Raw genomic sequence first — 25,109 nt, 5'->3', positions numbered from 1 at the left:
AGGGCGGTATATAAATTTAATAAATAAAATAAAAAATAAATAAAATAAAAATAAAGAAAGGGAGAGAGATGGAGAGAGGAAAGGAATGGAAACAGAGTCATCAATGAAACCGCTGCATTGAACCCTCAGTCTAGGATGGGAGGGGTGCAGAAAATTCCCCCATCAATGTAATCAACATTTCTGTCCTCTGCAATGATTCCCATTATATGCTTCCTTTTCGTGCTTATTTCAGCACCATAGAAGCGAGGAGGGGGAAAGAGACAGAGACGGCGCTAGCGAGAAGCCAGCGTACAAAGCGTCAGCACAGCTGCTCCGAGAGAGAGCAAAGAAGGGGGAAAGTCGAAGTGCGATGAGCAACGCCAGGCTCTCATCTCCCTCCCTATTTTTCCAAGCTGGCACTGTGTTTAGAGAGGGCGCTCATCGTGCAGTGTTTAGCAGCAGGGGCTGATAGAACTGCAAAGTCGCAGGAAAGGTGCTCTGAAGAATCTGCTTTCCAAGTCCAAGAAAGACTGGATCTGGACAGCTGGCATCGGAGCAATTAGTCTCTCTCTGTTTATCTGTCTGTCTCTCTGTTTATTTGTCTGTCTCTCTTTTCCTCTGAAGCTGGCCTTCCCCTTTTCAGATTTTCCAGGAGAACATTGGCAGGTGTCAAATCCCATTGTAAAATTTCTTTGTGCTTCCTTTTCTTGTGGGATTGTGTGGCTCTCTTGCATTATCCTGATGTGATTTTCTGACCACCCTCTTGTTTTGGAATCATGGGCATCTTTTGGGTTTATATTGGATTCCATTTCTTCATAGTATTTTACATACAGCAAGGACTTTCTTCTCAAGGTAAGAGCCACCATTTGTCAAGATTGGAATAGAGGGAATCTGGTAGACAGAAAAAGAACAGGGGGGTGGGTATTGAAGTAAGCGCTCCTTGTATTTCCCTTTTTAAATCTTACGTTCATCAGAAGTGAGTACAATATAAATATGTGCATTCAGTTTCCAGACACAAATGTAGCATAAAAATCTTATAGATGAGGATGAAGGTTCATTAATTATAGATTCATCCTACACCCGAGCTATTCACCACTATTGCAATCTTATAGATATATTGCTGTTTATATCTGAGCAGTGCTTTCATTTAAAAAGAGGTTGTTGATTTGTTTTTTAAACATAGAGGTTATATATGTAATTTTCCAAACCTTCTTTTCAGAATTCAGAATCATGGAGTGTGTGGAAAAGAGAATTTGTTTTTCTGCTTTAAATAGTACAGTTTTTTTTAGAATGTCACTCTCTCCTCTCTCCCCTCCCTCTCTTCTGTTTTCCCCTATAATCCTATGTTCATGTTCTCAAACCTTGGTTTCTGTCTGTATTTCTGCAAAGACTATTCCGTTTGCTGGCCCCAAATGCCCTGACAAAGGCACCATCTGCATTACAAGTAGCCCCTGCTCTACAGAATCCATCCAGTTGTTTGAGACTTTAAAGGCTGCAGTGTAGATTTCAGCACCATGGAGAGAAATCGTATCAGGACTCTCCTCCAAATACTGTACAGACAACCAGAAATGCCATTAGCAATTTTTGGCTTATTTATTTGTTTAACTTTAGACATAGATGGGGCCGGAGTGAGGGAATAATAATCAGCAGGAATATGATTACTTTTTCTTTTTTACTAGCAATGAGTTTCTATACTAGCAAATGATTGGGAGGGGGATAGTGTGGGAGACTTTCTTTTCAAAGAAAACACAGAGAGAGAGAGATCCCTGAGAAAGATCCCTGTGGCTGTTCGCAATCTTAAAAAGTGAAGAGCAATCAAGGATTTTCTCCAATTACACAGCAATGAGCCACAGGATATAATCAAGCACATATATGTGTGATATTATGGAAGACTTTTCAGCATGTCCACTGTGACTCTGTAATATCACAGAACTGAAGTGGTCAAACTGGTGCTTACTGTCTGAAAACTGAAAGCAAGATGTGGTGGTGGCTTAATTGAGCAGATTACTTTCCCAATGTTCCTGTGGGGATATAAAGGGCATATGCCAATTTTTCTCTCAAATATGTATTAAGAAATATGTTCTTTATTTTGTGTTTTTCAAAGAGATAGCTGGGACTGAACTAATAAAGCAAAGTATTTTGAGTGTTTGAATCTTCTGAACTAAAATATTATCTACTTTTTATTTAGTGTGGTATTTCAAATAAAATTAAGAATGACATTAAGTAGGATTTAACCACAGGAAGTTTTATAAGGAATGCCATAACACACTTTTCAAATCTTGTTTTTAAAAATAAAAAAAGAAGCATGCTATTTTGATAATTACTTAATACCTAATAGGTAAATATACAAACAAGAAACATTTGGATTGTTTGATATATTTCTCTAATTCCTAAGGAAAATTATTGAAATACTGCCTTCCATACATTATTTGCACTTCATTATATGTAATTGTGCAAATATTTCTATAGTTTTTCCATTCGCCCATGGACAGAAGTGGTTCTTAGACAAATATGGATGAAAAATAAAAGTGATTATTAATACTTCAAAGGAGGACATAGAACAGAAAAGACATGAACATTAGTACAAGAAAAAGAAAGAAAATGGGGAAAGAGAGTACTGCAATCCTAAGTGTGCTTAGTTGAGTTTAAGTCTTATTCAATCAACTAATCAGGTACATGCAAAATCTTCTGCATGATCACTTATAAATATGATCTGGTGAATGCAGTGCAATTTATTCCCATGTGCATCTGTATAAGATTATATTCCAAAGAAAGGAAATCAAGGAAATGAATAGAGGGGGGTGAGTAAAGACAGAAAAAGAGAAAAAGAATCCTAATGAGATCTGCTTTTCTTTTCCAGCCAAATTTACTGAATTCCCTCAGAATATCACAGCTACTGAGGGGCAGAATGTGGAGATGTCTTGTGCATTCCAGAGTGGCTCTGCCTCAGTGTACCTGGAAATCCAGTGGTGGTTTCTGAGGGCAACTGAGGACCAAGAAGCTGGAGCTGAGTTGACGGACACTCAGGTACCAGCTCACATCCTAAGCACTTCATAAGCAGCTAGAAAATAGAGATTCAGGGAACAGATCTGGTTTTCCCTGAAAATGCAATATACTCACTTACCAGGAGAAGTTTAAAAAAAAATCACTGAACAAGAGACAATGCCAAGGGATAGAACCCTGGCTTTTTATTTCATTGCTAACAGGTTTTGAAAGATCTGTTATTCTTAGGCATGAGTAAAAGATATATACTCTTAAGGAGTGTAAATTTGATCAATGCAAAGCATATAATTTTATAAAGAACTTATTAGATTTCATGTGAGCTTTATTCCTTATGTTGAGACAGAATGGAAAATACATGTTTGCGTCTTTCAGATTCTGCCTACTCATCTCTGCAATGTCTTTGTTATGTCCAGACAGTTTCAGAATTCATTAATATTATTGAAGCAAGAGATATCTAAACAAATTATCTAGCTAACTATAGCAATGAGGAATGGCTTTTGCTATCAGTAATGAGTTGAACATAATTTTCTTCCTCAAACCCCCCCCATGATTTTTAGATAAAGTCTACTAATATTCAAAGGAGGACATAGAACAGAAGTTTCCATGGGTTAATGAAGTGAAATGTCTTCAAGGAAAAACAAAGAAAGTCCAATTGTCTTTTGAAAAAGCATCTTTGAGACAACCATGATCTGGATGACTGAGAATTGCCACAGACATTTAACTATTCGTTACTATCCTCTTAAATTAAAATTTTAGTCTAGAATTAATGATGGTCAGTCCATCCAAACATGTTTTATATTATTCCATAAAATTCATTTTATATACAGGATATTATCTGGACTTTTAAAATATTCCTGTGGATTCCAGATTAGATCCAGAGTATATTAGATCCTTTCAAGCTATTTCCAGACCAATCTGTTTAGCCTCAGGATTCAAGATTTATTTTATTTTAAGTGGTAATGGTGGTAATGGTGGGGAATAGATTGAGATTGTGGATTTGTTTTATATTGTGATAAACTGAAATAAACTCTACATTGAATACTTACTATTACTTATTCATTAATCAGCAATATGCAGAATCAGTTCTGTATCTCATGTACTCACTGATAAATTCACAATGCAATAAACTTATTTTCTCTTCTCTCTGAATTTTTGATAAAAATACCTCCAGTGGAGGTAAACATGTCAGCTCACAGCATGTGCCTGATTATTATAGGCAGTGCTTGGCTCCAGCCAGATCATTCTTTGGATCTATCTCCCAAGAGACAAATCTTTGTCATGTATTCAGAGTTTCTGTTTGCTTTGTTTTATTACCTAATCTGGAAATTTAATTTAAAAAATTTGAAAACTAGACTGGTTACAATAATAGCTCTGAAAAGAAAAAAAATGGAAGAACCTTCATGAGGATATAAATTAAGCTATTGCAGGATGAAAGCCTCTTCAATGAAACTTATGGACCATCATGTCTTGTGGTGGTCCAGTGTGGCTTAATTAACCAGTGTTGTTATTTAAGAGAATATGGACTTGAATTACTTCTGTTAGACCAGGCATGTCAAACTGCCAGCCCACAGGCTGGATGCATCATACTGAAACCACGCTCACCCATTGCCGGCAATGGGGGAAAAGTTGCAATACATCGCACGACATCACGTGACGTCACGAGTTTGACATGCCTGTGTTAGGCCCTGGGATGAGGTAAGGACATTCTTTGAAGCAACATTATTCATATGAGTAGATACTCTCATGTCCATAGTAGTCAACCAGATGGTTCTGGGGTGAAAGACACTTTCCTGTTATTTGTCAATTGCCATCAGACTTTTAATAGTAGATTACCTCTACTTTGCTGTAACTACTAGAGAGACCCCTAACTATGAATTTGGCAAACACATATTTAACAATGCTTAAGGTAAGATATTATGTCTGACCTATTTCCTGCACCTGCTTTGCCTACTTATTGCATAATGTGATGATGGTATCGCATTATGCAACAAGTAGGCAAAGCAGGTGCAAGAAATAGGTCAGACACATATATGTTATACTGAACCACAGCAGATTCTCATAATGATCTCATATGTATATTATGCAGTCACTTAGTGACCCATATGTCTAATTATATAAGCAATGACTCAATCTTGCAATAAGTACAGATCAGCAGCATTCTAGCACATTTGAAAACCTGTAAATACCTCAATTGTTAGAGATTCTTGCTTTACAATCTTATTGTAGATTGCAAATTGGAGTAATTTGAAATGAGAAGTGATGGAATTTCATTTTTACATAAGAAATGTCTTGCCTTCAGTATGTAAAAACAGTTATTCATTCCCCAACAGGTGGAATTATCACCAGAGAGAGACTTGGACAATGATGGAACAAAGATAAGTGTAAGTCTATGACAAAATATAGAGTAGTTTATTTTATTTTAAAGGACTTTCCACTTGCTTTGTTCTCTTTAATTATCAACCATACCAAAACCCATCAGCCTTGGACTGATAAATGCCATTTCCCATGCCTTTCCATATCTTTCCCATGCCTTTGGGATAAAAAACATAGAAGCTGTAGATAAATAAACTGCATTTTCTGAAAAAAGACAATATGTCTCATAACTATCTTCTTCAGGAATTAACACCTTCATGTGGATATATTGGCAATAAAGTTGTCACTGCTATCCTCCTAAATGGAAATTTTGAAGGTGCCTTCTTAGCTGTAGCATCTAAAGGAATGCCAATGAATACACCATAAGAAACTGATCAAAGTATCTCAAGGAATTCTACATATTTCTGGATCCATAGGCAACACTGATGCAGTTTCTTAAGTCAATCTATGTTGAGCATGTTTTTATCAAACCCTGAAGATTTTCCTGACTGGTAAAGGAGCACTCCACCATTATATTGCTTATATGTCTCTAGGTTTTGCAGCAGGTGCACGTATTTGAAGTAAATTATTTGTATTGTATGACATGCCAGTAACAGAGCTGTCTTCAGACCCTGTTTTTGAGGTGTTCTCCATTTTAATTTAATTTAATTTTTTTGATGAGAAGGAATTAATTCTGTGAGCATTCATTTGAAAGATGTTTGGGAGAATATATAAATGCTACATAGGCTGTTGGTTTCATCTCTGGGCTTGGTAATTAGGTTGCATAAATGCTACATAATTATCCAAGTGACAACAAAATAATATTTTACAGTCTTTTCAGAGTTAGGTAGCCTCTAAATCTCGTAAGTAAGTAATTAAGTAAAGTAAATAACTAAGTAAATGTCTATTGATACCATGGACAATATTCTTAGAATAATATTTTTAAGTCAAGCTAAAACAATCTTAATAACATGGGTTAATATTTCTCAAGAAGTTCATATATTTTTTGTTGGGAAACATAGCCTGCAAGAATTGCAATAAACAAATAAGATTGCTATAGTAGAAGGAATATTTATCTTGGGGGGGGGCATACGGCAGGATCAAGTGAAGGGCAGGGTATGCTACGGGAGCCAGATAGCAGGCTATTACAGGGGAAGATGCCCCCCAATATTTAATATCAGTGGTATGTTCCAGACCCCTGAACTCATCCCTATTCCCTGGACAGCACACACACCCCAGAGACCTTTGGGTCCAGCTACTGCTGCTGAATGCCAGGTTGTTCAATAATAAAGCTCCTTTTGTTCAATATCTTATTAAAGAGGAGTAAGCCAACCTGGCATGCATTGCTGAAGCCTGGCTGATCCTGGAAGGTGGTTTGCCCTGTTGGAAATGTGTCCAGGTTTGACAAAAGGGAAGTCCCCAAGACAGAGGAGGTTGGGTGGCAGTAGTTATCAGAGAGTCTTTTTTGTTGTTGTGTTGACTTTCAGGGGCCTTGCTCCATAAATCTCTGGTTGTAAGACTCTGTTCCTGAAGTTGGGCTCACAGGATCAGATGGGATTGTTGCTAGTATACTAGCCTCTCTGCTGTGCAGCAACCTTTCTGCCTGAGCTGCTAGGACTCGTGGTGTAGTTCTCTAGTCTTATGGTTCTGGGGGACTTCAATCTGCATTGAAGAAGCCCAGGAATTCATGGCAGCCATGGGCCTATCTCAGATTATAACTGGCCCATGGGCCTATCTCAGATTATAACTGGATAGTGGTCAGTGGATCAGTGGACTTGATCTTTTTGCTGGAACAATGGCAATGTGACCTGGTGGAGGATGTAAGATTATCTCCCCTTGTCATTGTGTCCTTGAGTCCTTGAGACTCTAGTATTCTGCCCCCCCCTCCACAGGAAGACTGGACCCACTTGGATGATCCACCCCCAGTGACTGATGGATCCTGATGGGTTCCAGAGGGAACTGGAGAATATCACGGAGGTGTTGCTGCATGGTCCTGTTGAAGCTGTGGTGGCAACCTGGAATTTAAGGGCTACCATTGCTTTGGACAAGATTGTGCCCATGCAGCCTCTCTTGACTCATCATTCCAGATGCTCCCCATGGTTTACAGAGAAGCTACATGTTCTGAAAAGGGCCAAAAGATGCCTAGAGTGCCACTTGAGGAAGATAATGGATGACTCCAACAGGACACCACTTAGAACAGCTATTAAGGGCTACCTCGTGGCAGTACCTTGTGGTGAAACAGCAGTATTTCCCTGCTCTTATTGCATCCTCAGAGTGCTGTCCAGAAGCCCTGTTTTGGGTTGCCCATTCCCTACTAGATCAGGGGAGCTTGGGTGATATTTTGCAGGGTCAGGCAGAGGAGTTTGTCCAGCACCTGATGGACAAAGTTGCTCAGATCCATTCCCAGTTGGACCTTATGCATAGAACTAGTCCTTGTGAGATGCCCATGGAGAAGTCTCGCCTGTTATCTGGGAATGGTTTGATCCAGTTGGCCCTGATGAAGAGGATAGGGCTCCTCTGTCAGTGCTGTCAGTGCCACCATCTTTCAGTTAGATCCTTATCCTTCCTGGATGGTGAATGCCTCCAAGATGGTGACTAGTGGATGGGTCCAGCTAGTGATTAATATATCACTAGAAGAGTGGACATTTCTGGATGCTTTTAAGCAGTCTCTCGTTCACCCTCTCCTTAAAAAACCATCACTGGATCCCACTTGGCTGGACAATTTTCATCCAGTTTCCAACCTCCCATTCTTAGGGAAGGTTGTGGAAAAGGTGGTGGTCTGGCAGCTGCAAAGGATCCTGGATGGAACGGATTATCTAGACCTCTTTCAGTTAGGATTCAGATCTGGTTATGGGATGGAAATGACATCATGCTTGTCAATGATCTCTGCAGGGGATGGGGATGGGTGGTACAGTTTGCGCTGGTTTGGGTCCTTTCTCTGTGGCAGGTCCCAGTCGGTATCAATAAGGAGTGAGAGGTATAGCCGTCAGCCGTTATTCTGTTGTGTATCACAGGATTCGGTACTATCTCCACTCCTTTTTAACCTCTATATGAAACCGCTGGGTGAGATAATCCGTCATCATGGATTGAGGTATATATTGTGTGTTAATGAAACCCAATTCTATATTTCCACTCTTGGTGTCCCATGTGATTCTGTGACCACCTTTTAACAGTCCCTAGAGGCTGTGGGGGCCTGGATGGGGGACAACAAGCTGAATTTGTTTCTAATATTAAATATTTTTTTGTACAAATATTTGCTCTACTTACATCATACAAATTGATCAGAAAATGGCGTTATGTATGTTTATATAATTAAAGACATTAGATATGGGCATATTTTTTGAGAAATGGTTCATGAAACTTCAGTATAAAACAAAAGCTGCATGTGTTGTATTGAACTTTAGCCATTCACACATATAATCAATATCATAACATTCCTGTCTTTTGGGCACTGTAAATTACTCAGTTAATGTGAATCTAAGGCTGAGATAATTCAGGCTCAAATACTTCCATGTTGTGCCTACACTGGCATGAGTTTATCACTCCTGTTTGACATGAAAAACGTATGAAAAGCACATATTTAAAATTGAATAGTAAATAGGTGACTGAAAAAAGTCAGCTGATTTCAACAAACAAAAACAAAAGTCCTCAATGGAATTACATCTTCATGGAGGGAAGCATATAATAGGATACTTCAAGGTTCTATCTTGGACCCAGTGCTCTTCAACATCTTCATAAATAATCTAGATGAAGGGATAGAAGGAGAGCTCATCAAATTTGCAGAGATACCAAACTGGGATGAATTGCAAGCACCTTGGAAGTTTGACTCAGGATTCAGAAGGATATTGACAGACTTGAACACTGGGCCTTATATAACAAATACAGTTCAGTAATGAGAAAAGTAAGATCCTGCACTTAGACAAGAAAAACCAAATGCACATGTACAGTATAGATGGTACCTCACTCAATAGTAGTAACTGTGAGAGGGATCTAGGTATCCTAGTGGACCACCACTTAAATAGGAGTCAGCAGTGTGCCACAACTGCCAAAAAAGCCAATATAGTCCTGGATGCATCAACAGAGGGATAGCATCAAAATCATGAGAAGTGATAGTACCACTTTATACTTTAACACAAGGGTCCCCAATCCCTGGTTCATGGACTGGCTGCGGCATGCATGTGGGATGCAGGCAGCACACAAAACCACACACTCTCCAATCCGTGGAAAAACCTTTCTCCTTGGAACCAGCCCCTGGTGCCCAAAAGGTTGGGGACCTCTGCTTTAACAAACTTCCATCCACTGCTTTTTTCCCTCCCTCAGGTACTTTGGAAAATAAGTCTATCCCATATTCTCTGTGGCAGCCCCTCAAATACCAGCTATCATGTAAACCCTAATCCTTCTTTTTGTTGGGCTAAACATACCTAGTTTCCTTATCCGCTCATCATACAGTTTAGCCTCCAAACCCTTATCAACTTTGTTGCTCTTCTCTGCACTCTTTCCAGGGTCTCAGCATCTTTTTTTTAATTGTGATGAACAGAACTGGATGCAGTATTCCAAGTGTGGTCTTGTATGATGAACAGCTAAGGGAACTAGATAGCCAAACAAAGAGAAGGATTAGGAATGACATGAGAGCTGTCTTCCAGTTCTTCAGGGGCTGTCACAGAGAAAAAGGGATTGACATTCTCCAAAGTATCTGGACAAGAGGCTACAGATGGAAGCTCAGAGAAATCCAATCTGGAACTAAGGAGAAATTTCCCTACAATGAGATCAATTAATCAGTGGAACAGCTTACCTCCCAGAATTATAGCTATTCCATCACTGGAGGTTTTCATGAAAAGATTGGACAGCCATTTGTCCAGGATGGTATAAGGTCTTCTGGCTTGGGCAGGGATTGGGTTAGAAGACCTCCAAAGTCCTTTCCAGCCCTGGAATCTGTAATCCTATTACTCTGATATGGAAAATTAAAAAACTAGAGTACAATTATATATTAGATATATTTTCTGAAAATATGATCTATCAAAGACATGTAAACTTTTAGTTATGCTTGCAGCATTATTTTCTTTTGTATTACATCAGGCAAAGACAATTTTAAAATACCCTATCTCTGAATTTGACTATGCCATTCTCTATTTATAAAATGAAGTGCATTTTGATGTTTTGAGAGGATAAAAGGAGTAAAATTATCTGGAAAGAATTTGAGTCCAGAGTCCTCAGGTAGTTGGCACAATCACTTACTTATTAGACCCATCTTCTTTCTGGTTGGTCACACTCTCCAGGGTTGTGATGTGTGGATAAGTCCATGTTGATGAATTAATCCTTGAAGTAGAGTATGTTCCATCTGCATTTAGGCAATGATCCATCCCATTCTCAAAAAGCTGTCAGTGAACATGAAAACTCCTCTAGCTAGTCCAGACTAAAAAAATCACAGGAAGATCAGAACAACATATTATTGAGATAGGATATGATAACTGAGTCTTGTAAGTCTATGACTATGCAATATCTCCCCTCCTCTTCATAGTCTAGTGAATCTGAGAGGTATTTGCCTTGTTTCTGAATATTATCATATTTGCCAGGACTTAAAGAATGTTTCAGTACCTAAGTAATGATAGTTGTATATTTCTGTCAAGGTCAACCTCTTTACTTCTTTATTTCTTCAGGAATCAACAATATTGGATAATTTCTGGTCAATTCAAATTGCTGGCTATAAGGATCAAACTTCTGGCAATGGGCAGAATTAGCCTGCAATACTACATTCTAACCATTGTGCCACCATGGCTCTGCCATCACTGCTCCACACAGTACAGAGCATGGTTGCATTTGTCTCCAATTACTTTTACCCATCAAATAAGATCTGTCAGAGAAACCATGTACTAGTTTCCATTACTTAAATAGGATTAATTGCCACCCACCCTGAGGAACAAGATTCAGATAGTCCTGATACTATCTTTGAAGAATCTTCAGACCTTGCTTTTCCCCTAGGTACTGAACCAGGTGTCAGGTTTGCCATTTTCAGCATACTCCGCTTCACTGCATCCTGATGTAAAATGCAGCGGGGAGAGATTGGGGAAGTAGAGAGTAGGATTGGGGAGGTAAGGGGGGGTGACAGGATGACAGGAACCAGAGGTATCAATCTGGAACAGACCGATTGATCAATGATAGAGCCATGAGAACAGAATGCAAAATCCCACCAAAGAGGTGCCAAACTTCAAAGCCATTTCCAAAATGTCTAGTTTGAATATCATTGGACACTGATGGACTAGTCAAAAGGGGGAGGGCAAGGGAAGGGGGAAAATCATGGGAATATTTAGATCCAGCTTTGCTTGTGCTGTAACCACTTGATTTATCAAAAGGAACCTTTTACTTCAAAATTGAGTTGAGGGTCTTTCTTTCCTAAATGCTCAGGCTGGGACAAGCCTGACACCAGGAAAATTTGTGTTTTATTATTATTATGGATGATCACACAGTCAGCCAGATATTCAGAGTGGATTTGGCATTTTTATTCATTTATTGAGCTCCTTCCAAGGATTCATGATAGGCAGATGTGGATGTTTGATAGTGTTAAAAGTATTGTTACAGAAAGTAAGCTGTTCTGAGCAAAGCTGCCTTTTACAATTAATTGATTGATGGTGATAGCAATAGCAATAGCACTTATATACCGCTTCACAGTGCTTTACTGTCCCTTCTCTAAGTGATTTACAGAGTCAGCATATTGTCCCCAACAATCTGGGTCATCATTTTACCGATCTCAGAAGAATTGGAAGGCTGAGTCAACCTTGAGCTGGTAAGATTTGAACTGCTGAACTGCTAGCAATCGGCAGTTAGCAGAATTAGCCTGCAATACTGCTTTCTAACCACTGCACAACCATGGCTTTCTGATCACCACCATGATGATCAAGTGGTACTCCCATTGTTTTGAGATTGCACCGAAGGTGCCTATGAATATTGGTACTAATTTTCCTTTCTTTTGCCACAGTCATTCTATTTCTATTTGCAGGTCTTTGTATACTGTTATTTTCTCCGGTTCTTTCTCTTCTAGTCTGCTATCTCCAAGTACTGACATGTTCATTATCCAGATGTTTATTTTTCTTACCAACAATTGTTAAGTCTGGGGTGTTATGTGGTAGGTGCCTGAAGTCCCAGAGTATTTTAACTCATGTTCTATTACTTGCTCTATTTTATGGTCCCACCAGTTCTTGCTTGCAGATAAATGATATTTCTTGTAGATCTTCCAATGCACTGTTGTTGCTACTTTGTCATGCCATTGTTTATAGTCAGTCTGTGTGGTCTTCTTGCAACAGCTAACTAACTAATCCGCTGTTTCTTCAGCTTCTTTGAAGAGGTGGCACTTGCTGTCTGTTGCTGTCTTCTCAGTTCTGGCTTTGGATGCATTTGTTCTTAAGACTTGGTCTTGTGAAGTCATAATAAGCCCCTCAATCTCACTCCTCAACTTTTCTGCTCTTAGTCATTGCCAGGTCTTATTATTATCATCTTGCCTGCTATTTTTTAATGTATTGGTCATGTAATGCTTTGTCTTCCCATACCTCTTTTCTGTTCCTTATTTGGTCTTTCTTGTAAGTCAGTTTGTTCTCTCCAGTACTTGGTAAGTCTTCTTAGTACATTAACATCTTCTTCACTATCCTTCAGATATTTTTCTAATGCCCTTTTCTTCTTCAACTGTTTGATGTACTTGCAATATTCCATGCTCACCCATTTTCCTTGGTAAGTAGAGTCTGTCAACATTGTTTCAAGGATGAAGGGCATGATTCATTGTCATCATTTTTCTAGTCTTCCTATCCACAGCTTTTACTACCACTTAAATCCAGTCCATTATTCCAGCTGTGTGTCTAATGACTAGAGTTGCCCAGGTGTTAATTGCTTTGATGATATTTCCTCTATTGAATTTGGACTTTAAGATCTTCACTCTCTTGATGTATTCACTTCTAACCTTTTTTCTTGACTTCAGTGTGCTCGATGTTGTCAGCTCAAAGGATGCCCAGTATTTATAGTGATCGTCTTCATACAGACTTTTGATGTTATTTCCATAGGGCGTCTTGATTCCTTCAGTTTGCACTATTTTCCCCCATTTGATGATGTACAGTATATTTGTCCAGTTCAAATTCCATTGCAATATCTTGTCTGTATATGAGGACAGCAGTGAGCAATGATTCTATTTCAGATGGTGTTTTTCCATATAGCTTCAGATCATCCATGTAAAAGAGATGGGATAGTCTGGCAGATGTTTTTAATGTTAGACAATCATGGCTTATATTATTCAGTATTGTTGAGAGAGGAATCAGTGCAATAATGAACAGTGGTGGTGAAAGTAAGTCTCCTTGGAAGATTCCTCTCTTGATATTAACCTCTCCCAATCTAGCAACCATCTTTGAACAAAGCTTCTGAAGTTTCTGCTGATTCCTATTATTCCTAGGCACTTGATTATCCAATCATGGAGCAGAGAGTCAAGTGTCTTTTTGTAGACAATCTATACTACATTCAAGTTGGTCTTCCTTCTCTTGTAATTTATCCAAAATATCTTGTCAATTGGAAGTTGTTTTTTTATTTTTCTGGTATTTGGGTGATTTCCCTTCTGTTCAGGTGGAAAGAGTTTGTTTTCAAACTGTTGCTGTTCGACTGTATTGGCTAGAACACCAATTAGCAATTTGAAAGTTGTAGATAAGTAGGTAATTGTCTTGCAGTTGTCTGGCACTGCCCCTGGATCTTTCATTATCCTGTAGCAGGTTTTGCCAGATGTTAGCCAAGCTTCAATTTCACCTCTTTGCAGTATGTTGTTAAGTTGCCTGGCAACAAGTGGGTGTAGACTAATCAGATGTTTCAACCAAAATCCATGCAATTCATTTTTACCTGGTGCTGACCAATTCCAAATACTTATATGCAATCAGACTTGCTCTTCATTTTTCTTGGATAATGTTGCAGGAATCTTTTCTGGCAGGTTAGCTCCCCTTCATTTCTCTGTCATTATACTACCACTGTTATTCTGCTTGTGCAATTCTTTATTTATTACCTCTGATATATCTTCTTCCACTCCTCCCTTTCTTATGCATAGTGGATTCTGAGTGGGAAATGAGTTTTATTGAACATAAAAAGAAAAGTGGTAAAAAAACAAAATGATCCCCAATAGAGATATTTATTTGACTGTAATCCAATCTGTGTTTAAGTATTACTGAAATTATTCTTAACCAGGTTAACAGCACCAAAATGATCTTATTTTCCTTTAATAAACAGTCCCTCTTTTATAAGATTTTTCTCAATTTTTCTTCTGAAACACATAATCAAAATCAGAATCACATCATTTCCAAAGGCTATTTAGTAACCCTTAATTCTTAGAGAAAATGTGTGGAAGACAAATTTGACCTCAGCAACAACATCTACTATTCTTCCCCAAGTTCATCACTTCTCAATTTTTCAAGAGTAGAACTGAAAGAGACTGTTCAGCTAACATTGATCTTATTGTGATCCAGCAGTAAAATGGAATTCTAAGCTTCCTTAGTTCAATTTTTTCAATTTAAAGAAAAATAACACAATGCAACATAGTATATCACCATTCTGTATTTTTGTAATTTAAGTTCAGGAGAGATGAATATTGTGAGAAGTAAAGCTTCACACAGGCAGGTTGAGAAAGTGGATTGCAATGAGATAATGGGTGTTTGGGCAAGTATGTACCATGTTTCCCCGAAAATAAGACCCGGTCTTATTTTTCTGGCCTCCAAAAGAGGCACCAGGTCTTATTTTTGGAGGGTGTCTTTTCCACTCACTTCGCCATGGTGGCACAGACAGCCCCACCTAGCCAACCATTTCTTCTGCAGTCAAAGGAGCAGCTTCATTCTGCAGCTGAGAATGGAGCTCGGGCCTGCATTTCACCATCAGACACCTTTCCTGAAGGCCTGTGCAGCCGAGAACTGAGCTACAGATTAAATCCATAGCTCAGTTCTCGGCTGAAGAGGCCTTCCAGAAAGGCCTCTGACTGCAAAATGCAGGCCCAAGCTCCATTCTCAGCTACAGAATGAAGCTGCTCCTTCAGCTGCAGAAGAAGTGGGCCGGTGAAGCAAGGGTGGATCCATGGGAGACCTGGCTGCAGTGGTAAGCTCCACCCTGCCCTAGCTTGATTTTTAGGCATGTGCCCTGCCCCAAAGCTAGGGCTTATTTTGGGGGTATGGCTTATATTAAGCCAACCCCCTAAAATCAAGCTAGGGCTTATTTTCGGGGTAGGTCTTACTTTTGGGAAAACACATTATATACCCCAATTACATTCCAGTAAGGGTAGATCAATGAAACTTGATTTATTATCTCAGAGTTCTTGGTAATAAAGTAGAAGTGAGTGGCATAGACTCTATATTCAACAAGTTGCAAAAATAAAAGCCAGAAAAGAAATGGCATAATGTAAAAAATATCTCACAAAATTACTGAGATTTAGTTTTCAATAAAAAGGCAGTGGCTGGACACTAGCTTCCCTTGCAATCAGTGTGAGCTGATAATTGAATAATCTTAGTAATTTAAATAAGCTCAAAGTTTAAAAGGGTATTAAAACCCCATTAATTGTAACAAATATTGTGCGTAGTTAGTAAAAGTCAGAATTTAAAACAAATAAGCAGCTAGATGGATTTAGATCAATATTATTTGAACTGAAGTAGATCATGTTACATTTCTGGCTTAAAACAGAGGGTTTTAAGTGTGAATTAAGAGAAATAAAATATTCTTTCAAATGTGCCTAGTAGACATTAGAATGATCTTGACCCACCCATTCTCTCTCTCTCTCCTCCTGTCCCCTCCCCCTAGATTGTTGTGAGAATGTAAAGGAAAGAGAAAAAAATATTTAAGCTGCTTGGAAAAAGGAAGCTTAAGGAGCTTATTTAATTTAAAATTTTAAATGCCAGAGGCTTGTATGGTCCATTTTCCAATCTGCAGTAGCCCACAAAATGACATATATTATTGATTTCTTCAATATATTCATCAGCAGCTTTTGCCAATTGTGTGTGATTGTTCTAAGTCTGTAGCCAGGGTTAGCTATTGAGGAATTTCCGTGGTGGTGCTGGGCCCAGTCTGCATTCTGCTTAAAACCTTAGCTCCTATTCTAATTATGCTTAATCCTTACAAAGTGCCTCCAATGCACTTTTCTTGCCTTTTGTGAGCATAATTTTCTTCAGAAACTCTCCAGATGACCTAGATAAGTCACCCTCTTTTAGAACCCTTCCGCTCTGCCCCTACAATGCAGAGATAACAGTGCTGCCATAGCTGTATGGCAAAATATATGTGAAACGTCTAAAATATTGGGAAAGTCATATATCAATTTTGTATTATGATACTGTCAGAATAGTTCGTTTATTTGCTCTGAAATTATTTTTAATATAAATCCAGCTGTTTGGTGGAACCATCCTTAAGGCACTTTACAACAGGTGGCAAACAACAGAGTGTCATAAACACACATGGAAACACAACAACCCAGATCTGCAATAACCTAGCAACAGTTAGAAAATGAGGCTTCCCTCCCCCCTTTGGTTCTAGTTGACTTGGGACACTGTCAGCTGGATGTAGGTGCATGAAAGGAAGATATGGAGGGGTATCTATTAATAGCAATAACATTTAGAGATGTTTCTGGAATTTTTACAGACAGTGAAAGTACAGGGGAATGATATTTCCCACAAGCTGCAGATCTCCAAAGTCAGGAGAAAGGATGAAGGACTGTATGAGTGCAAAGTGACAGATGCCAATTACAGAGACCTTCAAGAATACAAAGCCCAAGCTTATCTCAAAGTCAATGCAAATAGCCACTCTCGAAGAATGCAGGCTTTTGAAGTTTCCCCAATGTGGCTGCAGGATAAACCTCGCAAGAACATCTCTGCTGCCTTTTCTAACAGCATCCATAATTCTGCCAGTCAACGTCCCACTTCTAATCCTACAGCAAATGCCAAAATCACCAAGCAAAGCCCACAATCAGGTATGAACAAACATTTGAAATTTTTAAGCATATGACTAGCATGTAATTGAAACTCAAAGCAATGCTATTCTCAGAGAAAAATGATTATTTTATATCCTGCATAGAAAACATTTTATACAAAAATCTTGATATGCTTAATCCTTATGACCATGCAAAAATAAAAGCCCCATTTGGCATAATAAAATCACATAATATAGGTACAACTGTTATCCAGCAAGTCAGTTGTAGCCCATGATGGGATACTAGGAGTTTGATACATTTTTGTTTTTAATATAATGGCATCCTTGTGGGGAGGGAGAGGGATAGAATAACATAAACACCATTGTGATATTGCAATACAAGTGCTAACCCATTATATCAGCATCACAAAATTGTCATTACACCATAATGCTACTTTTGTTCATTCTTCAGTTTGTATATCTTTTTAGGATTGCAGGAATAGAGCAAAGAGTAGATGGAGTACATCAAACAAATGACAGTAAATCAAAGAAATCAAAATTATGATAAAAATATAAAAGCCCAAATTGAAGCAAGAGGGATTACATCCAAAGGTCCCTTAGAATGTTCCTATTATTTCATTAGTATTTTTAATGTGGGAAGGACTGTTTGATCTCTGTCATCCTATTATGTTTATACAGGAAACTATTCATTTTGAGCTTTGTCAGGATGAGTCCTTTTAGTGTGCTTGATTATCTTGCTTTAAAAGACTCAGGCGGAAATAAATGAAGCTTTGGCAGCTGTATTTAGATTGGTTGGTCACAAGTTCTGAGTTCTGCTTAAATACTTCTTTATATCACTATCTTATCTAGAACTAAAATACCTCTAGCTTTATAATAAATACAATAGAGAGGAAATAGAAAACAATCTATAAAATGTTTACATTTTGATATGTGTTATATATATTTTTCATACAATTTCTCTTGTTCTCACACTTGATTATTACAGATATCCTGTTCCCTAGCTGTATGTAATCACTTGGCAAGCTGTCTTTTTTTCTTCATCTTGCCAAACAGTAAACAACGTTTTATCACTCAACAAAATTCCAGATGCTTTTGCTGGCTATGGACAATGAAGGGTCATTATAGTAGCTGAGCTAAGATTTAATAAATTCATAAGCTAATTTCTTACCAAAATCCTCAGTCTGCATCCTACCTCAGTAATATTGAACTATAATACTGATCACAATCATATAGAATTGTTGGGGAAATCCATAGTAATAGGTGCTTGAAATATTTAAAAGTTTGCAATAATGGTGAATATATGTAGCTCAGGACTAGGATAAGGGTGAAGGCTCATTCTCTGAGCTTGTGGGTGGTTTCCAAACATTTCGTTACCAGGCCAGGTAACATCTTTAGCAGAGTTTAGGGGATGTCAGTGTCAGTATTCTTCTGTTTATAAGGGCTTCAGATGTGGGTATGTCAAGTGAGGGTCTTGTGATTGGTCAGACGTGAATCATCAATGAGAGTCTTGTGATGGGTCTTGTGATGGGAGGTTACATCAGGTCAGGATCATTGGGAATAGCAATAGCCCACAAACCCACAGCCACACTCCGCCAGGAATTATCCAGAACCAATGACAAGATACAGAAGGATGAAAGAAACAATGTAATTTATAAAAACAACTGTAATCATTGCAACCAATTCTACTTGGGACAAACATCGCATCAATTAAAAACCAGGATCCACAAACACTGGCTGGCAGTCAAATGCTATGATCCCAAATCCTTAATCTCTACCCACACCAACACCAAACAACACCAGTTCAATTGGATCAACACTAAAATCATTGGCCATGCTACCATCCGCCACACTCATGAGTTCATCGAAGCCTGGCACTCCACAAGCCACTCCATCAATAGACACATTGACCTACAACCAGCCTACGAACCTCTCAGAATCCAAATCAACCACACAGCCAACCAGAGACAGCACTGACCCTCAACCAACCAACCCCTCCAAGTCCCCCCACCAGCAGTTCATCTCCCAATGAGCCTGATCTGATGTAGCCTCCCCCATCACAAGACCCATCACACTCCTCACTTAACACACCCACACCTAAAGGCCTTATAAACAGAAGAACACTGACACTGAAATCTCCTAAACTTGCTGAAGATGTTATCTAGCCTGGTAACCAAACATCTGGAAACCAACCCACAAGCTGTCACAAATATGTCACCCTCATATTTAAAAGTGCTAGTATTGTTTATCACCATCATTAGAATTATTTCCAGCAGTTGGAAAGACAATCAAAGTAATGTAATTAAGCATGTATATATTTAGAGAGTCATATGAGGGAGGGCGTTGGTTTGTATAGGGACCTCCGATGGTGGGTATTGATGATGTTTCATGAATAATGTATAATCATCTGGTCCCAATCTGGCATTAAAGTCTCCCCCTAGTAGGAGCCTGGCATTTGGGTGTTCCATGAGTTGTTTATTAATGTAGTGTTCCAACTCCAGCCATACAGCAGAATATTAGAAGTACTAGACATGACTGGTTTGAGAAAGCTTCTTAGTTATTATTATTTTTCCAATAATACACACACACACACACAAACAAAATTCAAGTCTTCCTTGGAAGATAATATATTTATTTCATATACTTTGTCTGAAAAATTAAGTGGATTCATAGATATGTAACCCCACATGAAATTATATACATGAAACTTGCCATGATCAAGGCTATGAAATTGTAAAAATGTTCTTCATATGTTTTAGCCTCCTAATCAGAAGTACAAATAAATAACAAAACAGTATTACTGAAAGTCATAAAAGGGCTTTTATGATGCACAACATAGTACATTTGCAAATCATATTTTTTTCATGAAGATCAAGAATTCTAAGATTGATGGAAATACTGAATAGATATGGGGAGATAGCTGGCTTAAAGATAAATAAAGAAAAAACTAAAATGCTCGTCAAAAACATGACCAAAATCCAGGAAAATGAATTGGTTGACAGAATTAAATAGACAAATTTAATATCCCCAAAGATCTAGGCTTCCGGTGGCTGGGCGGCTGCCGAAGGAGGCTTTCTGACAGCCTCCCGTCCGGGACTGCGTAAAAATCGCCAAAACAGCGCATACCTGCAGGAGGACTATCTGGGCCCGGTCACGAGATCTAGGAGCCGGGTGCAAAAGGCACCACTCCTATAAAAACAGCCATCCCATTGACTGCTAGCCACCCTGACGAAGCCGGCAGGAGGACGGCGAAAGCTAGGTGTTTTAATGGTAATAAACTTTTTGTAGTTTTTAATCTCCTGGTGGTCTCACAGTTTGTGATTCTTTGAATATATATATATATATATCTTAAAAACAATTCTAAAAACCGACGATTGATTTCTGGGTGTGTTCATGATAAAAGCGTACAAACAACAATGAGCACCAGGAAAAGTAAAAAACCTTTTAAAAGTTTTTAATAAATAATGATACAAGCTTTCACCGGCTCTCTGCCGGCATCTTCAGGGATCTATGTAGGTCAATGGGAGGGCGCTTCTTATAATCAAGCCATCTTTGCACCCGGCCCGTGGATGTTACCGTAACGCTCCACCGGCCAATCGCCATTCAAATCCCATTCTCACCCCATTCAGCTGGTCTACCTGAGCTGTTCCTATCCTTGCATCATCACCCCACTCACCCTCTCTCATCCTTCCTTCCTGCAACCCCGTGTTAATGCCTCGTCCGGCTCTATCGGGGGTGGGGCCGCGTTGTACACTAACGCTGTCATCACCCCTCCTCCCCCCAAACACCCTGCGAAGTATGCCGCCTTGGTCTACCTTACTTGACGTTTCTCCTCCTCCCTGCCCGGCGGGTGCGTAACCACAATCCCCGGATGCCGGCACTAACTCACTTTCTTCCCCCCCCATCGGTTGGACGGGGGCACACGCTCATCCTTACGGTGTTTACGCTACCCCCCTCATCCTGCAGCCGTACCTCTTCCTTCATTCGATCTTTCCCCTTCTCTCCCATACCTATAACCTCCCCCCTCTCTCTCCCTACCGAAGTTACTTGGCACACGCCCATCCTTAGGCTGCCTACGCTACCCCCCCCTCATCCTGCAGCCGTACCTCTTCCTTCATTCGATCTTTCCCCTTCTCTCCCATGCCTATACCCTCCCCCCTCTCTCTCCCCACCGAAGTTACTTGGCACGTCCGTAGGGCAGCCGTGCGGGAGCGAGTGATCGCCCCTAAAACGGGGCGATGCTGCTCTCCTTCTCCTCTTATCCTACCCTCCTCCCCCTTCCTCCTATCCGCACTACCACCCATCCTGTCTGGCGGCCGCCGCCCCCTGCCTACCTGATCCTTCCCCCCCCTCCTGTCGAGACGTCTTTTCCCACGCTCTCTATCTCTCCTCTTCCCTCAGTCAAAGCTACTTCGTTCTTCCACAGGAAGGCCGGCATTAGCTCACTTCCTTCTCCCCCGGTTAGTCGGGGACACACGCTCATCCTTACCCTACCTACGCTGCTCCCCCCCTCATCTTGCAGCCGTACCCCTCCCTTCACTCGATCCTTCCCCTTCTCTCCCATGCCTATAGCCTCCCCCCTCTCTCCCCCCACCGAAGCTGCTTGGCACATCCGTAAGACAGCCGCTTGGGAACGAGTGATCGCCCCTAACACGGGACGATGCTGCTCTCCTTCTCCCCTAGTCATAGCCTCCTCCCCCTTCCTCCTATCAGCACTATCCCCCATCTTATCGCCCCCTACCTACCTGATCTTTCCCCCCCTCCTGTCGACACATCCTTCCCACCCCCTCAATCTCTCTTCTTCCCTCAGTCAGAGCTCCTTCATTCCTCCGTAGGGCGGCCGCGCGGGAGCATGTGACAGCCCCCAACACGGGGCCGCATCGTTCTCCCTCCGCTCCTGTGTTCCTCCACGGGTCAGCTGTCCGGGCGCGTGCGACTGCTCCCAAAACGGCGCTGCATCGCTTCCCCTCTCCTCCTCCACCTACGGGCGATATCACACCCATACACGGGGCTGCTGCCTGGGAATGTGTAGCCGTCTCTACGGCGGCGTCCTGGGGCTGTCCATCTTTCTCTCCCTGTGCCTCCAGGCGCACCGGGGCCTCCAAAATCTTCGGGGAGCGCCTCAAGCCACTGGAGTCATCCTCCCCCATCGCTGCCCTCTTGCGCCAAGTCCCCATCTGGGAGCGAGTAACCGCTCCTGGAGCAGGCCCTGGGGGGTGCCCAAGTGGCCCCAAGGTAACTGGTAGTACTGCGAGAATGCCCCAAGGCAACCGGCCAGTCGGGGTAGCGGGGGGTGGAAATAGGTAATCCTCATGGCGGTTGCTGTGTTGCCTGCCGGCATGTGTCCACCTCAGTTCCTCCCCTTTCTTTGGGGCATTTGGCTCGCTCAATCTACCCAAGAACGGGATGCTGGCATCCGTGGATTCCTCTGTCCACCTGGGGCAGCCGTATTCCATGTCGGGGGGACGTCCACATAAGCGAGCGCCTGTCTCATCGTTCTGGGGGTGTTGGGGGTTCCCCCTCCTCCTCCCGTCTCCCCCAAGGTCTACGGGTACGAGTACTCCATGTCCTTAAGGCCAGATGTGCTTGGCATAGGTCTACATGCCTATTGATGGAATGTTCTCCCGACAGCCAGGCCTCCTTTGGAAGTCTGCCACCCTTGGTACTGTCCCCAGCAATCACTTGCACGTTGTTCAGGTCAAACGTGTGGCCGGTCTCCATCATGTGCAGCCATAGCTGGGAGTGGGGCTCTCCCCTCTTTATAGCGAGCTTATGCTCGTGGACCCTTGTTCTAACTCTTTTCGAAGTCTCTCCCACGTAATTAGCAGAGCACTCGTTGCACTTGATTTTATACACAACGCCTGACTTCTCTGCCGTGGGGAGTGGGTCCTTGGGCCTCATGACGCCAGACCGTAGTGTGCAACTGGGTTTATGGGCCACCCTGACTCCATACGGGGCCAACAGTCTAGCCGTTGCCTCTGAAACGTTGTTAATATAGGGGAGGAATGAAGGAGCTCTGACTGAGGGAAGAAGAGAGATTGAGGGGGTGGGAAGGACGTGTCGACAGGAGGGGGGGAAGATCAGGTAGATAGGGGGTGATGGCCACTGGATAAGATGGGGGATAGTGCTGATAGGAGGAAGGGGGAGGAGGCTATGACTAGGGGAGAAGGAGAGCAGCATTGTCCCGTGTTAGGGGCGATCACTCATTCCCGCGCGGCTGTCTTACGGATGTGCCAAGCAGCTTCGGTGGGGGGAGAGAGGGGGAAGGCTATAGGCATGGGAGAGAAGGGGAAGGATCGAGTGAAGGGAGGGGTACGGCTGCAAGATGAGGGGGGGAGCAGCGTAAGTAGGGTAAGGATGAGCGTGTGTCCCCGACTAACCGGGGGAGAAGGAAGTGAGCTAATGCCGGCCTTCCTGCGGAAGAACGAAGTAGCTTTGACTGAGGGAAGAGGAGAGATAGAGAGCGTGGGAGAAACAAAACATGAGCACCAGGAGGTTGTAAAACAGTTAAAAGTTTTAATAAAACATTAAAAACTTTTAAAAGAATATTAAAAAGGACCTAGCTTTCGTAGGATCCTACCAACATCGTCAGGGTAAAGAATAACTCAATGGGAGAAACCATTTATAGGCCAGCCAATGCCTGCGCCCAGGCCCTAGATCTCGTGACGAGTCCTGGATAACCAATCGATGTATGCCCCTCATCACTCTCATTAACTATCCTTGCATTGACACTCACACCCCCATTCCTCCGTGTCTGTGCACCGTGAGGGCGCTTAGCCTCACCTGGCACACAAGTCCATCTAGTTGTCCCCTCTTTTGCTCCTTGTCTGCCACAAGTGTCAATGCAAGGATAGTTAATGAGAGTGATGAGGGGCATACATTGATTGGTTATCCACGACCCGTCATGAGATCTAGGGCCCGGGCACAGGCGTTGGCTGGCCTATAAATGGTTTCTCCCATTGAGTTATTCTTTACCCTGACGATGTTGGTAGGATCCAACGAAAGCTAGGTCCTTTTTAATATTCTTTTATAAGTTTTTAATGTTTTATTAAAACTTTTAACTGTTTTACAACCTCCTGGTGCTCACGTTTTGTTTTCTACTATGGATATACCCAGGAGTCACTCGTTTGTCTTCAGTGTTATTTTTAACCATATATATATATATATATATATATATGAATGCTTTTTGAACACCCTGTCGGCCCAAATATGGGGGAGAGAGAAGTCTTTTGCCTGTATCAGCTCAATCCAGAGCCATCCACAGGCAGCAGTCGCTTAACTGCGACATCATATGTGTTTTTCAAAATTTGGATTGCTAACAAAGAATTAAGGGAGTACTGGGATAGCTATTTCTAACCTAATTAGGTTTTTCATCAGCCAGACATACCCTTGCTGAGATTCGAACCTGGGCTGTCTGCATGTTAAGCAGAAGTGTTGCCCCTAGGCCACAGGCTCTTTCTCACTTTGTTAGCTACAAGAGACAGGGGAAGAGGATGAATGTTTTTTGAACACCCTGTCAGCCCAAATATGGGGGAGAGATGGCTCTAGTTTGAGCTGATACAGGCAAAAGATTCCTTTCTCCCATATTTGGGCTGACAGGGTGCACCAAACTCAAGATAATTCTTCTCCCCTGTCTCATAGCTGACAAAGTGAGAAAGAGCCTGTGGCCTAGAGGTTAATACATCTGCCTAACATGCAGACAGCCCAGGTTCGAATCTCAGAAGGATATGTCTGGTTGAAAAGAACTAAAAAGTTCGAAATGGCTATTCCAGTTCTCCCTTAATTCTTTGTTAGCAATCCAAATTTTGAAATATATATATATATATATATATATATATATATATATATATATATATATATATATA

At 41.1% G+C, this 25,109-nt stretch overlaps 1 protein-coding gene across 1 annotated transcript in view; it reads left to right on the top strand.

Annotated features, from left to right (window-relative positions):
• Positions 1 to 755: 755 nt before the first annotated feature.
• The window catches only part of VSTM2A (V-set and transmembrane domain containing 2A), a 41,368-nt gene continuing 17,014 nt past the window's right edge, over positions 756 to 25,109 (top strand). The window contains exons 1-4 of the mRNA XM_015822268.1: positions 756 to 831; positions 2,840 to 3,006; positions 5,313 to 5,363; positions 16,960 to 17,287. Of these exons, the coding sequence (XP_015677754.1) occupies positions 756 to 831; positions 2,840 to 3,006; positions 5,313 to 5,363; positions 16,960 to 17,287 (622 nt within the window). The remainder of the gene's footprint in view (positions 832 to 2,839; positions 3,007 to 5,312; positions 5,364 to 16,959; positions 17,288 to 25,109) is intronic.

Source organism: Protobothrops mucrosquamatus, unplaced genomic scaffold (genome assembly GCF_001527695.2).
Source record: "Protobothrops mucrosquamatus isolate PMUCROS unplaced genomic scaffold, P.Mucros_1.0 scaffold1514, whole genome shotgun sequence".
NCBI lineage: Eukaryota > Metazoa > Chordata > Lepidosauria > Squamata > Viperidae > Protobothrops > Protobothrops mucrosquamatus.
The sequence above is the reverse complement of the archived record's forward strand: the minus strand, read 5'-3'. Positions and strand labels throughout refer to the sequence as shown.